General features: G+C 36.8%; 1 protein-coding gene across 1 annotated transcript; it reads left to right on the forward strand.

Moving 5' to 3' along the window:
- Positions 1 to 16196: 16196 nt before the first annotated feature.
- Positions 16197 to 22771, forward strand: LOC145165368 (cellulose synthase-like protein G2). The gene is made up of 6 exons (XM_079084098.1): positions 16197 to 16813; positions 20575 to 20724; positions 20846 to 20971; positions 21047 to 21490; positions 21577 to 21924; positions 22015 to 22771. The coding sequence occupies exons 1-6, from the start codon at positions 16253 to 16255 to the stop codon at positions 22555 to 22557; spliced, it is 2172 nt and encodes a 723-aa protein (XP_078940224.1). The 5' UTR covers positions 16197 to 16252; the 3' UTR covers positions 22558 to 22771.
- Positions 22772 to 22824: the final 53 nt, after the last annotated feature.

Consider the following 22824-nt stretch of genomic DNA (forward strand, 5'->3'; position numbering starts at 1 on the left):
CCACCTGAGTTGTATGGTTTTCATATTACTTCAGATAGTGACACATTCATAAGTGACAGAACACTGGTAAACTTAGATGAACCAGTTACTTATAAGGAAGCAATGGCAGGCCCAGAGGCTTCCAAGTGAAAAGAGGCAATGGACAGCGAGCTTAAGTCCATGTATGACAACCAAGTTTGGAATTTGGTTGATAGTGCACCAGGTCGCAAGACAGTTGGGTGCAAATGGATCTTCAAGAAGAAGACAGACATGGATGGGAATGTGCACACATTCAAAGCTCGACTGGTTGCAAAAGGTTTCACTCAAACCCCAGGGGTTGACTATGATGAGACCTTCTCACCAGTAGCTAAGATTAAATCTATTAGGATATTGCTCGCCATAGCTGCCTTTCATGATTATGAAATCTGGCAGATGGATGTCAAAACTGCTTTCCTTAATGGGAAGTTGGCTGAAGATGTTTACATGAGTCAGCCAGAGGGTTTTGTTGATGCAAAGTTCCCCAATAGAGTGTGCAAGCTTGAGAAATCCATTTATGAATTGAAACAAGCATCTCGCAGTTGGAATCTTTGCTTCCATGAGAAAGTCAAAGAGTTTGGTTTCTCTAGAAGTGAAGATGAGTTTTGTGTGTATATCAAGGCTAGTGGGAGTATAGTAACTTTTCTGGTGTTATATGTCGATGGCATATTACTCATTGGTAACGACGTTCCAACCTTGAAAGAAGTTAAGTCTTGGCTTGGAAAGTGTTTTGCCATGAAAGACCTTGGAGAAGCTGCCTATATTCTTGGGATTAGAATATTGAGAGATAGAAAGAAGAGACTAATTGGACTTAGTCAGAGCACATACTTGGATAAGGTACTAAAGAGGTTTAGTATGGAAAATTCCAAGAAGGGAGAGCTACCTATCCAGAGCAATACTAAATTGAGTAAGACTCAATGCCCGAGTACAAATGTTGAAATAGATGACATGAGTCGTGTACCTTATGCTTCCGCTGTCGGATCGATCATGTACGCTATGACATGTACTCGCCCTGATGTGGCATTTTCTTTGAGCATGGTCAGTCGCTATCAGGGAAACCCAGGTAGAGCTCATTGGATAGCAGTTAAGAATATACTCAAGTATTTGCGAAGGACAAAGGACTGGGTTCTTGTGCTTGGTGGCAGTGATACTTTGAGAGTAGATGGTTACAGTGATGCCAGCTTTCAGACGGATAGAGATAACTTCCGTTCTCAATCAGGCTGGGTATTTTTACTGAATGGAGGAGCAGTTACTTGGAAAAGTTCCAAGCAAGATACGGTGGCTGATTCTACTTGTGAATCAGAGTACATAGCAGCGAGTGAAGCGTCGAAAGAAGCAGCATGGTTGAGGAACTTCATCGGGGATCTCGGAGTTGTTCCAACCATCCAGGAGCCTATGGAACTGTTCTGCGATAATGAAGGAGCGGTTGCCTTGACAAAGGAACCGAGAGATCATGGTAAGACCAGACATATCGACAGAAAGTACCATTTCATTAGACATAGAGTTGAAGAAGGCCATCTTATAGTAAAGAGGGTTTCATCTGAAGATAACCCAGCAGATCCCCTCACAAAGGGTCTGAGTAGGGCTAAGCATATTCAGCATGCTCGGAGCATAGGACTGAAAGATGATATTAGTTTTAGTAGTTAGATTAGTTTTTGAAACTTGTAACAAAGTAAATGTAATTGACTTTTGGTGATTAAATAATAAAGTATTATTTATAAGTTTGGCTACTACCTTTTGTCAATTGTTTATTATTGTGTTTCATATTTTGCATGTTTTACTTCCTGAATAATGAGATTATTCAAACTCCACAGTCGCTCGTACTCTTGGAAGTAAGTAGTGAATTAAGACTGTCATGAATTGGATTGCAGATTGTCTAAGGATAGACATGGCAATAGAATTGCTGCAACGTTCATGAGTACTCAGAAATTGAGATTTGAGTATTGGATATACCCTCGCTCAGAGTATTACTTCATGGAATTCATCACGAGTAATACTGAGACGATAATATCTTGTAATCTTGAAACGAAGATATATGAGTTGTGATTTACAAGTCGGTCATGCATTGGTGATACGAAAACGCATCAGTAACTTGGTGTTATAAAACGTATTGTCATGCATAATTTGATGAGTAAAAGATACAAGCATATGAGTCAACGTTTATTCGTTCCTTTTGCCCTAACCGGAAAAGCGATATATGTGGGCCCCTCGATGATTTGGTGTTGACTTATGTGCTGGGCCCAGCCAGGACTAAATTGATGTGTTCGATTAGAAGTCCTACATCATCACAAATCAGGAATCGGGAAACATAGATTCTGGACAAACAGATTGATTACATTCCATGTCTTTTGTCTGGGGATATCAAGCAGAACGAAGGGTTATATGATCACTTATCTTAGGACACGTAACTGACTGGGTCAGAGTTCGGCAGCAGCTTTTTGGAAGCTACAATTTGCTGGTCAAATTTAGAAGGCATACTAGCAATTATAGTTACAGACTTATCCAAGTGGGAGACTGTTGGATTAGGTGTCTAAGCCCATAACTATAATTGGTATGTACTTGAATTGATAGCAGCACAGTCCTTTTGGGTTGCCCTCAACCTAGCAACTGGACAAGGAAATTATGAAAGGAGAGATATTAATTTATAAGATTAATAAATTAATATATATATAATTGATTTATTAATATGTTAATGGATTAATATATTAATTAGAAATCATTATGTTTAATTAATTGTTAGCCAGAAATTAATCAGAATTGATTTTGGGGTTAAAAGAATTAATTATAAAGTGCAGGGACTAGTTTGCAATTAACTGATAGTTGAATGGAAGGATCCAGAACTCCCTTGGAAGGGGGTGGACGAAAACCCTAGGGGAAACCCTAGAGAATTCGTCTAAGGGGTCCAAGATAAGGCCTTGGGTCTTGCTTAGGCCCTAAGCAAAGGATAACTAGGGTTTTCCCTAAACCCTAGTTCCCTTAACTATTTAAGGAGCCTCATGGCTCACATTTTAGGGTACTCATTCTTTGGAAGAATACCTTGGCCGAAATTGCATACTCCCTCCCCTCTCTCTTCTTCTACTTTCCTTCTTGCTAGTTCTTGGGTGTGATTCCATTAGAGGCATTACACTTGTGGTGCTAAAGCTTCCAAGAAGATCAAGATCAAGATCAAGAGGATTATCAATTGTTTGCTATAACAATTGAAAGGTATGTAAACCCTAAACCCTAGTTTGTTAATTTCGAAATTAGCCTCTCTCCTCTAGGGTTCTTATTTTGCAATTCAAAGTTGTATGTTTAATAGTTAAAACATAGATCCAAAGTAGGTTGCATGTGAACTTAGGAATTGTTTTCTGGTTTATTTGTTTTACCTAAAACCCATCAATCCTGCTCTCTCACCTTTAGTTGATGGTATCCCGACCTAAGATCGATCTTCGAGAAATAGCTCGAACCTTTCAATTGGTCGAACAGGTCATCGATCCTCGGCAACGGATACTTGTTCTTTATCGTCGCTTTATTCAGCTCTCTGTATCGATGCACATTCTCATGCTCCCGTCTTTCTTCTTTACAAACAACACAGGGGCTCCCCAGGGTGATGAACTAGGTCGAATGAAACCTTTGTCCAATAACTCCTGAAGTTGTGTCATAAGTTCTTTCATTTCGGTGGGCGCTAATCGATATGGTGCTTTTGCTATCGGCGTCGTTCCTGGTAACAAGTCGATACAAAACTCAACTTGTCGATCAGGGGTCAATCCGGGAAGATCTTCGGGAAAGACTTCCGGATATTCACACACCACCGGAATATTCTACACCTCTTTCTTTTCCTTCTTAGCATCGATCACGAACGCTAAATATGATGTACACCCCTTGGCCAAACACTTTCTGGCTTTCATTAGGGAAATGATTCCAGAGTTTACTCTGCGTTTGTCTCCGTACACCATAAACGACTCTCTCCCTGGCGGGTTTACTTTTACTATCTTCTTCCTACATAATATCTCGGCATCATTGGCGCTAAGCCAATCCATTCCTAAAACTATGTCGAATCCATTTAACTCGATAGGCAATAATTCCTCGTGGAACTTATTCCCATCCAAGTCAATGAGGATATTTTTCATACGATGGCTAACAAGTACAAACTTGCCACTAGCAATCTCGACTAATAAGGCATTAACTAGTCTATTTACAGGCAAAGCTAGTTTTCTACCAAATTCATGCGATATAAAGGAGTAATTGGCTCCAGAATCAAACAAAATTTGGGCAGGCAATTCATTTACGAGAAAGGTACCTGAAGCGACATCGACTTCTTCTTTTGCAGCTTCAAGGGTCATCTGAAAGGCCCTCGCCTTCGGCTTTGGTGGTAGATTGGGCTTTGCTGCATCCTTCCTCTTTGGGCAGTCTTTAAAAACATGCCCTTCTTCATGGCACTCAAAACATACCCTCTTGTCGGATGGACACACGTTGGCATAATGCCCAGTCTTTCCATATTTGTAGCAAGTCACCCCCTCGCTACATTTCCCAGTGTGCTTTTTCTTGCACTTCTCACACCACTTCACTTCACCTCCTCCTCCAAACTTCTTGGACTTTGAAAATTTGCTTCTCTTGTTGGAACCTGAAGTTCCTTCAAATTTTCTCTTTTCACCAACTTCTGCCCTCTCCAGACCCTTCTCTCTGATCTGAACCTCCACATTCTTAGCAGCCCAGATGGCGGCTTTCAAAGTGGTTGCTTGTTTTACCATCAGACCAAAGTCCGCTGGTAATCCGAGGGTAAACTTGTTGACCTTAGAGAGTTCAGTTGGAACTAGGTAAGGAACAAGCTTCAACTTTTCAGTAAAACTAGCAGCGTATTCAGTAACGCTCATCTTTCCCTTCTTTAAATTCTGGAACTCATTATTAATTTCCAGAAGGTCCTGCTCAGAGCGGTACTGCAATTTCAGTTGTAGCACAAAGTCTTCCCAAGACATCTTACTAGCTTCTCCTTTGGGCATCGAATAAGCTAGTAACTTCCACCAGCTCAACACACCAGACTTTAACAGAGGAATTGCAAGTGCGGTCTTTTGTTTGTCGCTGCACTCACAACTTTCAAACATCGTCTCCATTTCGGAGATCCAATTCATGACTTCCACCGGTGTCGGACTTCCAGATAGACATGGTGGTTTAGATGCCATGAAATCTTTATATTTGCATCCGCGTCCATCAACTCCTCCATCCTGGTTGTTTTGTCTAACTATCGGTGGGCTGGCTTGACCAAGAGTCCCACTGTAGTTCCCTCCTACTGATTGCCCTTCATTCACTACGGGCTGTTCAACAGGTATCGTAGTCTCTTCCCTATGTTGTTGTAGTAATCGCCTTGTCTCCTCAATCTGGCGATCTAACATCATCTGCATCATTGCTTGTACCCCAGCCATCGTCATTGGCTCAGGTGCAGCTCCTACAACAGGTACTTGCTCAACTACTTGAGGTTGAGGCTGTTGATCCCTGTTTCCGTTTGCATTTGCAACTCCACTACGAGTTCTTGCCATTACAATCTATATAACGAATAAGGTGAATTTAGGTCTTTATCCTTGTTAGACATTTCAATTCCCTTATCACTCCGAAACGTTTATATGTTAGTTCTAATCTCGTAATCGTACGGTTAGAATCCTACACATATAAGGTTTCCAGATCCGGTCGGCAACAGACCATAGATCCGAACAAATAATGGCACACATGGCAAACACATAACATTTAGCACATAAGGGCATTTTAGGTATCTTTCCTAAAATAAACTAGTGCTCGTGTCTAAAATATGGTAGACACTCATCTCACAATCATCACTTAGCATTCTAAGTTTAAGTATAGAAATCCTACAATTTCTTAGTTCGCTTAAACTAATGCTCTGATACCAACTGTGACATCCCCTAATTTCTCGGCCAGAAAAGGCCGATTTAATTTATGCTTTTTAAAATAAAATCAGAGAAATCTTTTCAAAAGATGTTGCGGAATTGGTCCCCAAACAACATATGATAAAAGTTTATCAAAACCCTTCATTAAGAAGGTATATATTTTCCATATATATCAAAACCTCGGGATGTCATGTTCCGATACAGATCAAAAGCATAAACAAGACATTATAAGCCTTACTACAGTTATTTACAACTACTGGCCTATAATCCAAAAATCTCACGTCATCCTCCGACTATGCTTGGGGTCCACTACCTGTAATCATAAAAAAACTGAGTGGGTCAGGCTTGGGAGCCTGGTGAGCATATAGGGTTTTCAACCCACAATAATAATAAACTTATTAAGTTCACCAATCAACAATAACCCTGATTACCCGTTCCCGTTATCCTCACTTTACGTCCCTAAACACTTTTCACAAGGGACCTAACCTAAAGAATATCATCGGGATGGACACTACTGCTAAGGGGTTTCCTCAGCCATACATGTCCTAAAGGCAACCATGAGGGGGATGGAGTACAGCGAATGAACACTCTAGTTCATTAACACCTACAGGTTGCGGACCTCCTAATGTTTCCCACTGGATTGTCTAGAAAGTCCGTGGTCGTCATCCAAACTCCGCTAGATGACTGAATCACAAATCACATCGAGGCCTCTCATTACTTTTATTTTATCACACATCACTATCTAACCATGTTCTACCCAACATATTTGTAGATAAAAATACTTATAAAGTTTAAAACTTGTATAAAACATCAACTCAACAGTCACCTCAAATAAACAATTAATATATTTACACATAGCACGTATTATAAGGTAAATACTTCATATCTATGTGTAAAATGAAAGTGACTATACACTCACTTGTTTTGATGAAAATCGGGCAGCAATTCGTTTCCTAAAACGTTCGTTTCTAATAAAACCGGGAGTTTTATTCAGAAATCGGGCTCTGCGAGGGTCGGGCTTCGAAACCGAAAGATAAATTTTCCGGGCTTCACGGGCTCTTCGTGGCGTATTCCGGGGGTTATGATCGATACCAGGGCTTTGGGGGATGTTAAGATGAAGAAAATATGAAGAAAGGGGCTTAAAAAGGCAAAACTCCAAAAGTAACCAAGAAGGCTCGCATGACCCTTCTATTTATAGGGTTCGCAGTCGGTGTTAGAAGGAGAGGAGTCAGCATGCGAAGGCAGGTGGCATCAGGAGCGAAGGCCACGCGGCAGCAGCTGGGCGAGGGTGCGCATGTGCTCGCACGTGATCTGCGCATGCAAAGCCTCGGTGTCGCCTCCTGATTGGATCGCGACCCAGGGTCCGAAGTAGAGGGTTCATGGCACTCTCGCGAAGGCTCGGACACGAGGAATAGGACACGCGTCGGACTCCTAGTGGACCCCTTCGGATCAGCCCACGAGATCGGATGACTCAGCAGCTCGGACACGTGGCTCGCATGACTCACCAATTTCGGACACGTGGCACAATCTAAGCGAGGGTGACGTGGCAAAAACGTGACTATACGAATTTTCTCGATTTTTGTGCAGAAACTTCTAAAATCCATAACTTTCGCATACGAGCTCCGTTTTTGACGTTCTTTATATGCATGCGTAGGTAAAATTACACTCTACAACTTTCGTTTAGACTTCGTCGGCTAATTTTGACTTTAATTTTTATATTATTATTTTTAACAGACCGGGACAGGAATTCCGTTAAAAATTCATAACTTCTTTATCCGACGTTCGTTTTCGTCAGACTTTTTACCCTTGCGCTACTAATAACGAGACCTTCGATTCTCGTTTAGGTCGTGTCGGCTAAAAATCACTTGATCTAAAATTCGAGTTTTTAGCTGTCTACTGCTAAGCTGAAACTTCGAAAAATCATAACTTCCTCATACAAAGTCAGATTTGGGTGTTCTTTTTATACTTACTATCGGTTTAACGAACACTACGAGTTTCGTTTAGATCACTAAGGCTAAAAAGTAGTTTATCGAAAACTCACTTTTTACGACATTCGGCCCTGTGCCGGTTTGTCGCGAAACTTCGACAGGTCATAACTTCTTCGTTATAACTCGGATTTCGGCATTCTTTATATATCCGTAATCCTTGTCACGCCCACTACAAGTTTATTAATAGATATCGGCTTTATGTAAAATTTAATTTTTGACGCTCATTTTTATTCTTAATTAATTAAACCCTAATAATTAAGCATAAAACACATAATTCACATAATTCCTTTTCATTTATTCAAAATGAGTTACAAAGGTTAACCTATACTATAATGTCAATATTAATGCCTAGCCTAGAAACACGAGCATTACATCAATCGAAATCCATCTCTCTACCTCGTCATATATGCTCCGAGATCTGAAGACGAAACGAGATTTGTTCATGTATGTGTGTTTTCGTGTTTGAAGGCAATATATCGATTTTTTCCCCTAAATCTATTTCAAATCTTCAATGGTGGTGGTGATATTTTATTTTTATGAAAATCGTAACTATAAAGATGTGTTTTGATTTCTGAAGTAGGTGTTCATGGATTTCTGAAGTGGTGTTTATGGATTGTATTTTTTTTTTTGAAAAGAAACGAAGTGGTGGTGAAGAGAGAGAGTTTTGGCTTTTTAAATATTTTTTAAAATTTTTTCTTTTAATCAAAAAAATATTTAAATAAATAAAAAACTAAAAAAAAAGCAAAAAGCAAGGGCAAAATCGTCTTTATAAAAAAGTTCAAAGCAAATCGGACCAAACTCGCAACAAAATGAAAAGTTTGGACCTCTGGTGCTAGTCCAAACTTTTTTGGACCAAAGTGACAATTTTCAGCTAACCACAGGGACCATTTGTGCAGTTTTGTCTTAAATTACTAACCTAGAATATAAAATAAAATAAATTAATAGACGCTATAAGATGATATAATTTCATATATTTATTTAAATCAACGATTATAATTTTATATAACTAAAAAAAATATTTTTTAATTAATAATTTATTTAAAGTAATTGATTAATAATTTTGAATTTTTACTATGAAAATTTAATTAATTTTATAACCATAATTCATACGGGTTATAAACTAGTTTCTAATACCCGAGTAAATATATATATGAATAAACTTTCATATGATCCTATATATATCTTTTAAAGATTTCGTTCCTATAAATCTTTTTTAAGAAGCATAAATATCATGAATAGGAAAAACTAGAAAAAGATATACTTTGGAAAAAATTGAAAAGAGAAGGTTATTTAGGATAAAATGGTAAAAACTTTACAAAACTTAAGATTCTTTTGACAATATGCATTTTAAAGAAATAAAGAAAACGGTGAAAAAAATATAAAAATATTAAAACTAGAAAGTAACATAAAAGTTATAAAATAAAACCCAAAATTAAAATATAAAGATAAAACGTTAAAAGCTCTATAAACTTGTAATTCTCCTTAAAACGAACTTTGAAATGATTCTTCATACTTATTTTTTTATCATTTAGATGATGATAATTGTAACAAAAACTTATTAATTTTTTAAATAAGAAAAATATCAAAATTTTAAATATTTTAAATATATAGGAAGATAATAGGAGAAAAAAAAATAAAAGATACCTTCTGTCTTGTTTTCGAAATACCTTCTGTAATTTTTTTGTTTTAACAAAATAGCATTATTATTTTGTCAAATAATACCATTAATTTGTCAAATAACATCAGGGCCGGTACAGACGGTGAGCAACCCAGGCTACCGCCCAAGGCCCACGTCTCCCGGGGGCCCAAATTTTCTAGGCTATATATTGTATATATATAAAAAAATTATTGCCTAAATGATTGTTAGGTCTTAAAGTTGGTTCAAACTCAAATTAGCTCAAAAGATAAACAATTTGGATTGCTTGTTATTGCTAATTTTACACGTTTATAATGGAGAATAAATGATATTTTTTTTTCGAATCTTTATTATATTTGTCTTTGAGGGGCTTTTTTTTTCTTTTTGCCCCGCGTCCCATATACGTTTGGACCGACCCTGAATAACATGAACTCATTGAACAATTAATGATCGGCTTCGAAAAATTATTTTAATAATGAGAAAAATCATATAAAAAACAATTTCACGATATTTTTTTCATTAAATCTTTGCAAAATGTTTAGAAATAATTATTAAAAAAAAAAGAGATATTGTATTATAGAACAAATTCATTTAAGTGTTCTGGTGATCAACCCTTTAAATTATCTTCCACGCGCGACTTTCAAGATTCAACAATGGCCGACTATATTATATCAATCATGTTCTCATCGAGTGCTATAATTACTTCTAGATCCATCCGTATGATAAACAATTCTATATTTCTATGACTTCAATTTTGGTTAGTTAATTAGTTTAAAAAAAAAAAAGACAAAAATGAAAGAATGGTCTTGTGGTTTATCCAAAAAAAAAATCCTATTTTGGTTCAAACAAGTTTGCAATAGCATCGTGTTCAAAAGTTTGATTTTATTTTGATATTTTCATTTTTCAAGATTTTTAATATGGAAAAAAAAATACCCACCCCCCCTCTCTCTCTCTCCACATATCTCTCTCTTTCCACATAAAATCGAATCGTAAGTAATCGTCGTGATGACAAAAGTATACCCTAAATCTCTTGTTTCAATTATGCCTCCATTTCCTTCCGACCAGCCTCGATTCGTTACGCTATCCTCTACTGTGTAAAAGAAATCCCTACTCTTCAGTTGCGATGGATTCACCGTCTTTGATACCATGAAAAACTTTGTATTTCGAGCCAACAACTACGCCGCCACTAATAAGGTTGAGATTGTTCTCATGGATGCCTCAAATCACTCTCTACATCATCCACCGAAAGGTTATATATCTATATATATATATATATATATATATATATATATATATATATATATATATATATATATGGTCCGATTACTGTGATAACTCATTTTAAAGTGATGACACCTTAAAAAAATTGAAAAAAAATATAAAAAAAATACAAATCATAAAATCGAACATAAATCTATGTCCGGGAAAAAAATTGGAAAAAAAAATTGCATCATTAAAATTGATCCATGATTCAATTTTAATTTTTTATTTTGCATCATTATGATCCATGATTCAATTTTAATGATCAAATTTTTTTTTTCCAATTTTTTTTCTCACGGACATAGATCTGTGCTCAATTTTATGATTTGTATTTTTTTAAGATATTTTTTCAATTTTTTTAAGGTGTCCTCACGAATCGTCACTTTAAAATGAGTCATCCCGATCTTGTTTCTATGTATATATATATATATATATATATATATATATATATATATATATATATAAACATTAATAATGTTCCTACATTTGATCGATTGTTCTCATCAGAGCCCCACATTTTGGTGTCACATTTTTAGGGTTCATCTGTCATTATCTTATTCTTCATTTTTTGTTCCGATTTCTTCCAGATATCTGATTGATTTACCGATCGTTCTTCATTTTTGGTTCTAGAATTAAGCCATCTGCTCTTTGCGCCATTGTTAGATGAAGTAGTGGATATATATCACTTGTGACACAATCGATAATGTCGAAGCTTCAATGGCCACACAGTCGAAGCTTTTGAGTTTTCTAGGATGAACACACAATCAAAAATTTTGTGGTGCTTAAAAGCTTCTATTATGTTTTTACAGGTTTTGATATTTTTGGGTTTGTTATGATGAACACACAATCGAGGCTTTTGATTATTTGGCTTTATTGTGGTGAACACACAAGTATGTACATAATCAAGAAATTGAATGTTTAGAACATTCTTGGATGTCCGATTTAGTTTGTTAGAACAATTCTTGTTTTTTCCCTTGCGACGATTTTGAATTTTCTGGGGGTTTGTTCAACACGTGGGAGATCATTGGTTTGTTTAACGGGTTTGAATGGAAATCATTTCATATTTTCTGTTTTGAATGGAACTTGTATTACATTTTCTGGAAATTAAGGGTTCGTTTAACCGGAGGTGTGAATGGAACTCCCACTATAAAGTCGTCCCCTGATTTTGTTTTACAGTGGAGGTGTGCGTGAGAGATTTTGTGATTGAAGTTGCAGATATGGAGGTAGTGATGAGTTTTTACAAGGTTTTTTTTGGGTGATAGAGCTTTGATGATTGAAGAGAGAAAGAAGACTAAGGTCTTCAATGGAACGCAAATACCAAAATCGGGTGATGGTGATGGAAGAATGGCGTCCGAGAGAGAGAGAGAGAGAGAGAGAGAGAGAGGTGGCATGGGTGTTTTTTTTCTTATTTCTATAGTAAAAAAATTAAAAAGGGGAAAATACTATAAGTGCAAATATGTCTTTATAAAACGTTTTTCAAAATTTAGACCAAACTTGCAATAAAATCAAACATTTTGGATCACTGGTGCTAGTCTAAGGGGTTATTTGGCAGAATCTGAATTTTTAAGATCTAGATTTTTAAGGGATCTGAATTTCTAAGAGGGTCTGAATTTTTAAGATCTGAATTTTTAAATGTTGTTTGTTTGGAACCTCTGAATTGCATGCTGAATAATAAAAATGACCATTTTGCCCTTCTGTGTTAATTTTTTTTTTGCTGAATTCAACATTTTTGTTTATAAAATAACCAAATCAAACATAACACTATCGTTTCGTGATTATACCCCAACCAACTAATTGCAATAATACAAGAAAATCAAAGATTTTATATCACAAATGACAAACCTATTTCTTAATTGTTGCACCCAAAACAATCAAAAGCTCCAATTCAAGAGCTTCACAGAGCTTCACAATTGTTTCGACTATAAAAAGGGTACAATAGAGACTTGAGAGCTGATCCTTGACTGGTTTCACCTTCTATGGCTATAAAGGAAGTATTAGAGTTGTGGTTGGCAATGGGAGGGTAGTAGCTGAACCATATATTGTTTTAATGGCAGATAGTATTGGATCACTCTCATCAACCTATTGAGGAACAATATAGCCAATTCCTGATGACAAGTTAATAGACAATGTATCAGAACAATAAGTAGTCGTGATTTTTGATAAACTGAAGATGAATGAATGAACTGAAAACAGAATATGGAAGCAATTTCAGTAATTTCATAATGTAAAGAATAATAAATGAACTAACATCACATTGTCTAAATGGTAGGAGTAACTTAAATAAACTACAACTTCAATTCATATATTCAAGAAAAATACAGCATATGTCGTGTGTATCCCTGTACAAACATTGAAGAAAACATCAACTTACATCTAATTTTAGTTTCTTTTCTTGTAATTGTGCCGAGAAGACACCAATATCAGATTTTCAATTGATACCCTGATTTAAAAAAAAAAGGAAAAAAAAGGAAAACAATGGTCTGATTTCAGGAATGATACTCGAATTTCAGGAGAAAAAACTATGATACTCAATTTTCAAGAATTAAACTCGGATTACAGAGCAAGGGAAAAAGAAAAACTTTACCTGCACAAGATGTCGGAGGCGAAGGAGGCACAAGCGAAGCAGCCGGAGGCGGAGACGAAGTCGGCGCCGATGGTGTTGCAGATCGGACGGAGGTAGACGAGATCAGAGCTCTAGGAGAAAGGGGTGTAAGACAGAATTGGCGTCGAAGAGAATAGGTTTGCGTTCGTAAGAGAAGAAAAGAGAAAGAGCGTGTTTTATCCAGGGCACTACAACTCTCATAAAAATCATGCCAAATTTAAACTTTTAAAAAAATTTCAAAACCAATGATTATTACAAAACTTGTTTTCAAAATAGTATAATGTCAGAGTATCCCAGAATCAAATCATGAAAATATAATGAGGTGTACGATCACACATTCGCCTTCCCGCGATCATGAGAAGTACTTGAAACAATAATCGATAAATGTAAGCTCGAAGGCTTAGTGAGTTACCCCCAAAATACCAACGCCATAAAACATATCAATAACATATAAGCAAACAGCATGCATGATGAGCCTTCAGCCTGATTGGACAGCCTCGCAGGCCTTTAGCCTATCTGGACCGCTCTCTGAGCTTTCGGAACGTCTGGACCGCCTCGCAGGGCCTACAACCTATCCGGACCGCTCGCCGGGCCTTCAGTCTGACTAGCATGCCCTCCTGGGCCTGTAGTCTATCCGGACTGCCTTGAGTATGTTGGCCTTTATCATAAAGCAGGGCCGCCTCAACCGAACCCCCAATCAAACAAACATGTGCACATAAATATCATACGCTAGCATATATAACAGTCAAGTTGATCTAGCATATCATCAATCATAGCAACATCCTATAACCAGGATATAAACCTAACCAGTCACTAACATAGCATCATCCTACATACCAGGATACCGACCTAACCAGGTCACTAAGCATATCACCATCCTAACTACCAGGATGTAAATCAATAAGCATATCATAAAATAACCCAGATTCAAATCCGAAAAGGGCCGGCGTTGGTGCCTTAGACCCTGTTGATATAGTGAGGAGAACTCACCTCACAAGTAGCTCGAAGTGATAAAGTCAAACTCCACCAAATGCAGCTCCAAATCCAACACCTACATCTACCGATGACCCACTTCCATAAATTCCCAAATTACCGAAATAACCCCCCAGAAGTCAAACTGGTCAACCTTTGGTCAAAGTCAAAGTCAACGGTCAAAGTCAACAGTCCATGTTGACCCAACTCGTCGAGTGCAGCTAGCAACTCGTCGAGTTCCGTAAGAACTCAGAAAGTCAAAAAACCCTCACTGACTCGCCGAGTTTCTAACCAACTCGTCGAGTCCATGCGTGTCCAGAAGTCGGGGAAAACCCTTACTGACTCGTCGAGTCCATGCAGAACCCAACCATGGTAAATCTTCATCGAACTCGCCTAGTCGTCCATACGACTCGTCGAGTTCATGCAGTCCATTTCTTATACAAATGTTTTTAAGCCACCCCAAAGCTCCATATTGCAGATCCAACCTCCTAGGGCATGTTTTCAACGTAAAGTTGCAAACTTTACGTGCATGCATGGTCCTAAATGCCAAAACTAGACTAATGGAAAGGTTAACTCAAAGGGAAGGACCCAAGCTTGCGAAATCTCATAACTTTATGGCTAAAGGGACCAAGGGGAGTCCAGATCTGAAGTTGCAACTTTAGATCTTGCCCCAATATCCGAAATGACTCCAAATGTGCCGAAGATGGACCTAAACCCAAACATGAAGAGATCTAGGTAAAGATAAGCCAAGGTAACGACTTGTTACCTTCAAAATGATGTCAAGATGCAGTAAAGTCAGATCCACGAGCTCCTCTCTACTCCAAGCTCCTTATACTTCACACATTCTTCACAAAATGCACCACAAATCACTCTTTAAGCCTCACAACACTCAAGAACAAGGTTAATAGCGATTAGGGTTTCTTCTAGCCGTCAAAGGGGTGATAAGGGACCGGAGGAAAGGACTTAAGGTCCTTTAAATAGGGTGCAAACCCTAAAAATTAGGGTTTCATTTCCCAGCTCCTACTCGTCGAGTCCATGTCCTCCGACTTGTCGAGTAAATCTAGTAATCCACGCAGGTTATTCCGCCTCTACACGACGAGTTGGGGGCAACCAACTTGTTGAGTAGGTCCATAAATATGTATATAATGCTTTAAAACTTATACCCGAGAGCCGGGTGTTACAGGCACAATTGTCTTTTTTTTTTTTTTTTTTTTTTTAATTCAGACATATGTATATGTCTGATTTTTAGGAGGTATTTATCTAATTAAGAGGCATTTTATAAGTGGTTATCAAAAACCTTACATCTGAATTTTTAAGAGGTTTGCCTCTTAAATTTTCAATTAAGAGGTAAACAAACAGCAGATGTTTGGACCAAAGTGACAGTTTTCAGGAACAATTATTGCAATTTTGTTCAAAAAAAGATATATAAAATTGAATAAGATCTATGTAATCTTAATAAATTGTAATGTAATCTGTGTAATTACTCTTACATAATTTAAAAATGAAAGTGGAAAGATGGCATTTAAAATTTGTGTCAGAAAATGAAAATGGAAAGATGGCATTTACAATTTATGTCGAGAATCTATATTTTATGATCGTTGACAGTTTGCTTAGTATTTAGTTCCTTTTATTAGCAACATAGTTTGATAAAAGATGTATTTTATAATTTCGGAGTATACGAATAAGACATGTTTATAAATTATAATTCTTGAAACAATTATGAAGAACGATGTGGACGTACAATATTAAATAATATTTTAATCGAATGGACACTTATCATGTACAAATCCAAATAAAATAAATAAAATAAAGATATGCATTCCACCATCATAAATACCAACCCAAGCACCTTTTTATACTTGCAACTCCCAAACAAAAAACGAAAAACCCCACTAAAGCCGCCATGTTGGAAGCACCCCTTAACACTCGGAAACCCTCACCGGAAAGATGGTTCAATCGAGCTTACACCCTCGTTTACACAGCCGCCATTTTTGCACTCGTATATCGCCATTGTTATAACCTAGTCTACCATCCTTCCTTCACCACCATTTTCCTACTGCTAGCAGATGTTGTGTTAGCATTGGTATGGGCAACATGGCAGGCTTATCTCCTGAATCCGATCCAGCGGAAGGTTTTCCCGGAGAACCTGCCAAAGGTGGTAAAAGAGAGCGATTACCCCGGGCTGGATGTGGTGGTTTGCACGGCAGATCCTTTCAGGGAACCACCAGTCAGGGTGATTAACACCGCCTTGTCTGTGATGGCGTATGAATACCCAACGGAAAAGTTGTCGGTGTATGTATCGGACGACGGAGGGTCACAGCTTACTCTGTTTGCGTTCATGGAGGCTGCCAAGTTTGCAAAACATTGGTTGCCATATTGCAGGAAGTACGATATAATGGACAGGTCTCCAGAAGTTTACTTCGGAAGTGATTCATTTTTCTTCCCCGAAGCATATCAAATCAAGGTGCGTTATTAATTATTATCTTCTACTCTTTTGAATTACGATTTGATTTCTTTTGTTTTTCTCTATCACATAATTGAAAAATAGTGGACTTATACAAAGTAAAATCCATTTTCTTTCATTTGATTATTTAAATTTAAATATGCTGTTGCCGATCGACGATAAATATCATATCATAGAAAAGCAAGATAGCTTTTTTTAATATAGCCATGATTGAAGGGTGTACGTTAATAGTCTTTATATATAATTAAGTCTTACTTTATGATACGGGAAAATGACTTAGAGGGTAACTACCTCTTATCCGTGTTCACGACAACTTTTTTTTTTTTTTTTTACATAAGAAAGCAACTAACTTGTTTTAACTGTGTAAATCCCAAAAATCATGACCAAAAATTTCGTTTTTAGTTTAATATTAAAACCATAATTGTCAAACCATTAATTTAATACTCCGGCATCGGGCCCCGCCCGGCATCAGGCCCTGCCTGGCATCGAGCCCTGCTCGGTATACAGATCTGTCTCGCTTAGGCCCCGCTTGTCTCCGGGCCCCGCCCGCTAAACACATACAATCATATAACATGATAACACATAAAGAAACATACTCTATTGTATCCCTCTCCTAAGAAACATACTCTGCTAATAATGAGATACGGAACCTCGTCCGTACTCAGCTAGTGATGAGATACGGGACCTCGCTCACACTCACCTCCCTACCAGGCACATACAAGTATCACACAGACAACAAGTATAATCTAACATGCAAACATTCCTCGGGCACCCGCCCGGCATCGGACCTTGGTCCGGAATAGCATACTAGCATACAATGCCTAGGGCTAACCCCCGAGTCTTCCTACTCATAGACTACATGGGCTGACATTGTGGCCTTAGATCCATTCACACAGTGAGGAGACTCACCTTGCACTGCTAAAGCCTGGCTGGAACTAGCTGAGTACGGACGAGGTTCTGTATCTCATTATTAGCAGAGTATGTTTCTTAGGACAGGGATACAGTAGAGTATGTTTCTTTATGTGTTATCATGTTATATGATTGTATGTGTTTAGCGGGCGGGGCCCGGAGACAGGCGGGGGGCCTAAGCGAGACATATCTGTATACCGAGCAGGGCTCGATGTCAGGCGGGGCCCGATGCCGGAGTATTAAATTAATGGTTTGACAATTATGGTTTTAGTATTAAATTAAAAACGAAATTTTTGGTCATGATTTTTGGGATGTTACACAGTTAAAACAAGTTAGTTGCTTTCTTATGTACAAAAAAGAAGAAGTTGTCAATATGTGAACACAGATAAGAGGTAGTTACCCTTCTAAGTCATTTTCCCTTATGTTATTTACATACAATTATTTTAGATAATACCAAATCTCTCAAGATGGTTTTGTTGAAAAAATTTCATATCGATATTAAAGTAATAAGAGTTGTTCTCAACGTGATATCAAAACCACAAACCAAATCCCCTTATACCTTGGAGTGTAATCAAGCCGAGTCGAATCGAGCACTGCCAAACTCGAAACTTGACTCGAACTCGACTCGAGCTTTAATTTTAATCTCGAGCTCAAGCTCGATAAAGTAATCAACACTTCCTAACTTGGCTCGATTCGACTTGATTAACTATACTATTAAAATAAAATTACATTAAATTACAATACAAATGCGATTATGCTCATGAGCTCGACTCGATTTGGTTCTATAACATGTAAATATGAATAAACAAAAGGGTAAATGTGTAAATATAACAATTTCGATTAAGTTCGCGAGCTTCACGAGCCGAGTACTCCAATAGGACCAATACTCAAGCTCAACTCAATAATATACTCGAGTAGCTGAGCTCGAGCTCAATTTGACTAGAGCCGAGTTAATTTCGAGTATTTTTCGGGTATCTCACGAGTTGGTTCGACTCAGTTACACCCCTATGTACCCTTTGAGATGTTCATAAACTTCAAACTATACCATGAAAAATTCAAAATTACATTATGCAGTGAGTACGTATTATTAAAGTGTTTTTTGCAGTTTCATTAACATAAATGCTTAAATTTAACATACCGATTGTTGTTTTTTAATTGTTTATCTTCATTTATGGCTTAGGAAATAGTAATCCTTATAAATAAAAATGTCAAAATACCTGAACCAGATGAAAAACAAAAAGCGAAACTTTTGGGCTTGTAAATGGTTATGAGATCGGATATTGGATATTTTCTAAATTTTTTTGCTAGTTTGGGAAGGTTATAACATTAGTGTTAAATCTGTCCGATCACCTGATCTCATTTCTGATCTTAACCTGGGCGAATTTTCCCGATTATTAATATATATGATTTCAAAATTATATTAAAATATTATTTGTGAAATTATAAATAGAAAGTTTGTTATTTAATCTCTACTTTCTGTGAATGAAAATTATTGATATTTAGTTTAATATTTATGTTTGATATTTGTTACTTTATCATGAAATTCATATGTTATAAATTTTTTATGGCGAAATTATATTTATGCAACATTTGTTAAGATTAAACCTGATGATGTTAGTAGAAATTGAAATTATTAGAAAATGAAATCATTTTTTGGATTTCATATGATTATGATTAGGTTTTAGATAATTACAATTCCAACGGGTAAATATTGACATACTAATATGATAAATGGTATACCCAATAACTTCAATATACGTGTAAACCCGATAAGTTACTAACCAATAGTACAAGACCAAGTTGGGATACAATTCTATAATCGAGTATGAGGGTGAGATCATCACTGTTTGTCCCATTGCATCTCTACTTAGATCATCTTAATTCAATGGATTGACACATGTACATTCCACTCACTATACAACTTTACCCATTAAACTCTACACTTCATTAAACTCTATACAATTTTAATAGATTGCCACATCATTTTTTATTCTCTTTTTATTTTTTTTTAAATTAATTAGCATGAAATTAAAAATTAAAAACTACAAATAAAATTAACATTAATTAAAAATTTAAAATAAAAGATATATATATATATATATATATATATATATATATATATGTGTGTGTGTGTGTGTGTGTGTGTGTGTGAGGAGAGAGAGTATAGAGTTCAATGGGGATTGAACTCATCATTCTATTGAATCCTAGTCATTTTCCCATAATGGAGATTTTGAGTTTAACGAGATTAAACTCCCTATTAAACCCTCCATTAAACTCCCATTGGAGATGACCTTATTATAAGTAGAGATTCTGTCGGTATGTGGAGAAACATATCTTTTACTAACTATTAATATAGTTAAAAAACTGCAAACCTCACCGAACAGTACAATTTTGCTAAAGTACCAACCACATAACGTACCACAAAAGATTCAAACTGAATTATTCTTTTTTTTTTGAACGGCGAGCAATATATTAGCAAATAAAACAAACAACAAATCCAAGCGAGAAGCTCGAGCAATTACAAAAAACAGTCTAAGATAGGGGAGGCGTTCCAAACATGCCAGACAATAGAATTACATTTAGACCTACATTTAATCCAATTGAAAGTATCCATATTAATATCACTGCTATCAACATAGTCGCTTGCCTTACGTTCCTGAAAACAGTAGCATTTCCCGCCTTCCATATCAAACTGAATTATTCGACGCGGTGCATTATAGGGTGCGGTTGCAGACGGTTTGATAAGCACCCTAAGAGAAATATCTTGGTCAATGTAACAAGTAACATGTCTTTTACTTATTATTAGTATATGTGGAGAACGGAACTAATTTTTTTTTCTTGTGTGGATGAAGGTGATGTATGAGACTATGAAAGCCAAAATTGAGAAGGCCGTGGATAGCGGAACCGTTAGTCCCGATCTAATCACTGATGAACGTTGGTTGAAAGCTCTTGATAGATGGACACCTACATTCACACCACAAAATCATCCTGCAGTCGTTGAGGTTTTAATTTCTTGACCCTATACATAAATCAAGATACAATATAAACAAAATTTTGATTTCAATATATATGATAATAAAAGCAAGACGTATTGGTTCAAACAATTTTCTTTCTCAAAAACAGGTTTTATTAGAAAGCAATGAAGACAAAGACATTACGGGCCATCCTTTGCCAAATCTTATCTATGTTTCACGAGAGAAAAATAAGTCCGTGCATCATAATTTTAAGGGTGGAGCCCTAAACAGTATAGTACGTTTTCACTCATCTCCTACACTTTTTCTTTAATTAATGTCGATCATTATTTTAACATGTACATTTTTTTAGATTCGTGTGTCGGCGACATTAACAGATGCACCAATCTTCTTAGTCCTAGATTGTGACATGTACTCAAACAACCCAAAAACGGCACTTTATACTTTATGTCATTTCTTGGATCCTAAAGTTGACCCAAATCTTGCTCTCGTTCAATTTCCTCAATGCTTCCATGACATTAACAAGGTCGACACTTATGGTGCTGAACATTTGCCTGAGATACGAACGATTCCTATGGGAATGGATGGTATTTGTGGGACAATGTTTATAGGGAGTGGTGGCTTCTTCAAACGACAAGCCCTACTCGGAAGTCCAGCTTCTATCGGTCCTTCTGACATCAAACAAGCAAAAACACATCGTCTTGGAAATAAATCGATGAAATCTGACGATATATTAGCAGTAGCACACCGTGTTGCAGGTTGTCAGTATGAGGAAAATACCAAATGGGGTTTAGAGGTACGATTTATAAAGTGGTTTCCTTTGATTTCGTTCTTTAATTTATGGATTCTCATAGCAAGTCCGTGACTTTTGCTGTTTTGCAGATGGGATTTAGGTATGGTTCATTGGTGGAAGACATTTATACGAGCTTCAGACTGCAATGTCAAGGATGGACGTCTGTTTTCTGTGACCCAGAAAGACCATCGTTCCTCGGGAACTCCCCAATGGCGCTTAGTGATCTCCTACTCCAATCAAAAAGATGGTTCGTAGGATTTCTCGAAATGGTAACGTCTAAACACAATCCGATAACATATGGGTTTAAGTATATGAATCCTATTCATGCCTTATGTTATGCACACTACAACTTTCGACCTTTTTGGGCTATTCCAATCGTCATCTATGCGTTCTTACCCCAACTAGCTCTTATAAACTCTTACTCAATATTCCCAAAGGTATGTGAACTTATTCATTGTTTCAATTAATAAAGATTTTGTTAATTAACAAGTCAAATAAATTAGGGAAATTTGGTGATATATTTTCAGGTTTCAGACACTTGGTTTCCATTATATGCGTTTCTTTTCTTTGGAGCATATGCAAAAAGTCTTTTTGAATTTTTGGTGGCCGGAGGAACGCTTGTAAAATGGTGGAATAGTACACGAATGTGGTTGGCTTTGGGATGTTCGAGTTACCCTTTTTCAATGGTCGATTGGGTGCTCAAATCTCTTGGTTTGTCAACGATAGAGTTCAATGTTACAAGCAAGGTTTTGGATGATGAACTAAAGAAGCGTTATGAGGCAGGTCTGTTTGAATTTGGGGTAGAATCACCATTATTCTTGACGATATCTATAGCAGCAGTTGTCAACTTGTTAGCTTTCTTGATGGGTACAATACAAGTTTTTAAGAACGGTGGATTTGAAGAATTATTTGCACAATTATTCATAGCTGGGTTTGGAGTGATAAATAGTTGGCCAATATATGAAGCCATGTTGTTGAGGAGTGACAAAGGGAAGATGCCCATGATGACTACGTTGAAAGCACTCGGTGTTGCTTCGGTTGTTTATTCCGTCTCCTCTTTGGCATTTTGACCAAAACTTTTTGCGCATTTTATTGTTAGCTCTATAGAGTGGGTATCCTATGCATGTCATTCTCAAGCTGATGAACTTTAAGTGGAAATTAATGAGATATGAATGCATATAATATTGAGAACGTAACGAATTTCACGCCATAATTGTATTTTTTTTCCTTATTTTAGATTTGGTAAACTACATAATAGAATTCGGTATTAGTTTGTGAGTTGAATTTCAGTGGATCCAACGAGTTAACTACATATAGTAGTTCAATAGTCAAAATAA

Source organism: Lactuca virosa, chromosome 3, assembly GCF_052849685.1.
Source record: "Lactuca virosa cultivar CGN04683 chromosome 3, Lactuca_virosa_CGN04683_v6, whole genome shotgun sequence".
In the NCBI taxonomy this organism is placed as follows: Eukaryota; Viridiplantae; Streptophyta; class Magnoliopsida; order Asterales; family Asteraceae; genus Lactuca; species Lactuca virosa.

Coding starts and splice junctions, on each gene's coding strand:
- LOC145165368 (XM_079084098.1), top strand. CDS start 16,253: ATGTTGGAAGCACCCCTTAACACTCGGAAACCCTCACCGGAAAGATGG. Junction 20,972..21,046: donor GTGGAGCCCTAAACAGTATA/GTACGTTTTCAC, acceptor ACATTTTTTTAG/ATTCGTGTGTCGGCGACATT. Junction 21,491..21,576: donor ATACCAAATGGGGTTTAGAG/GTACGATTTATA, acceptor GCTGTTTTGCAG/ATGGGATTTAGGTATGGTTC.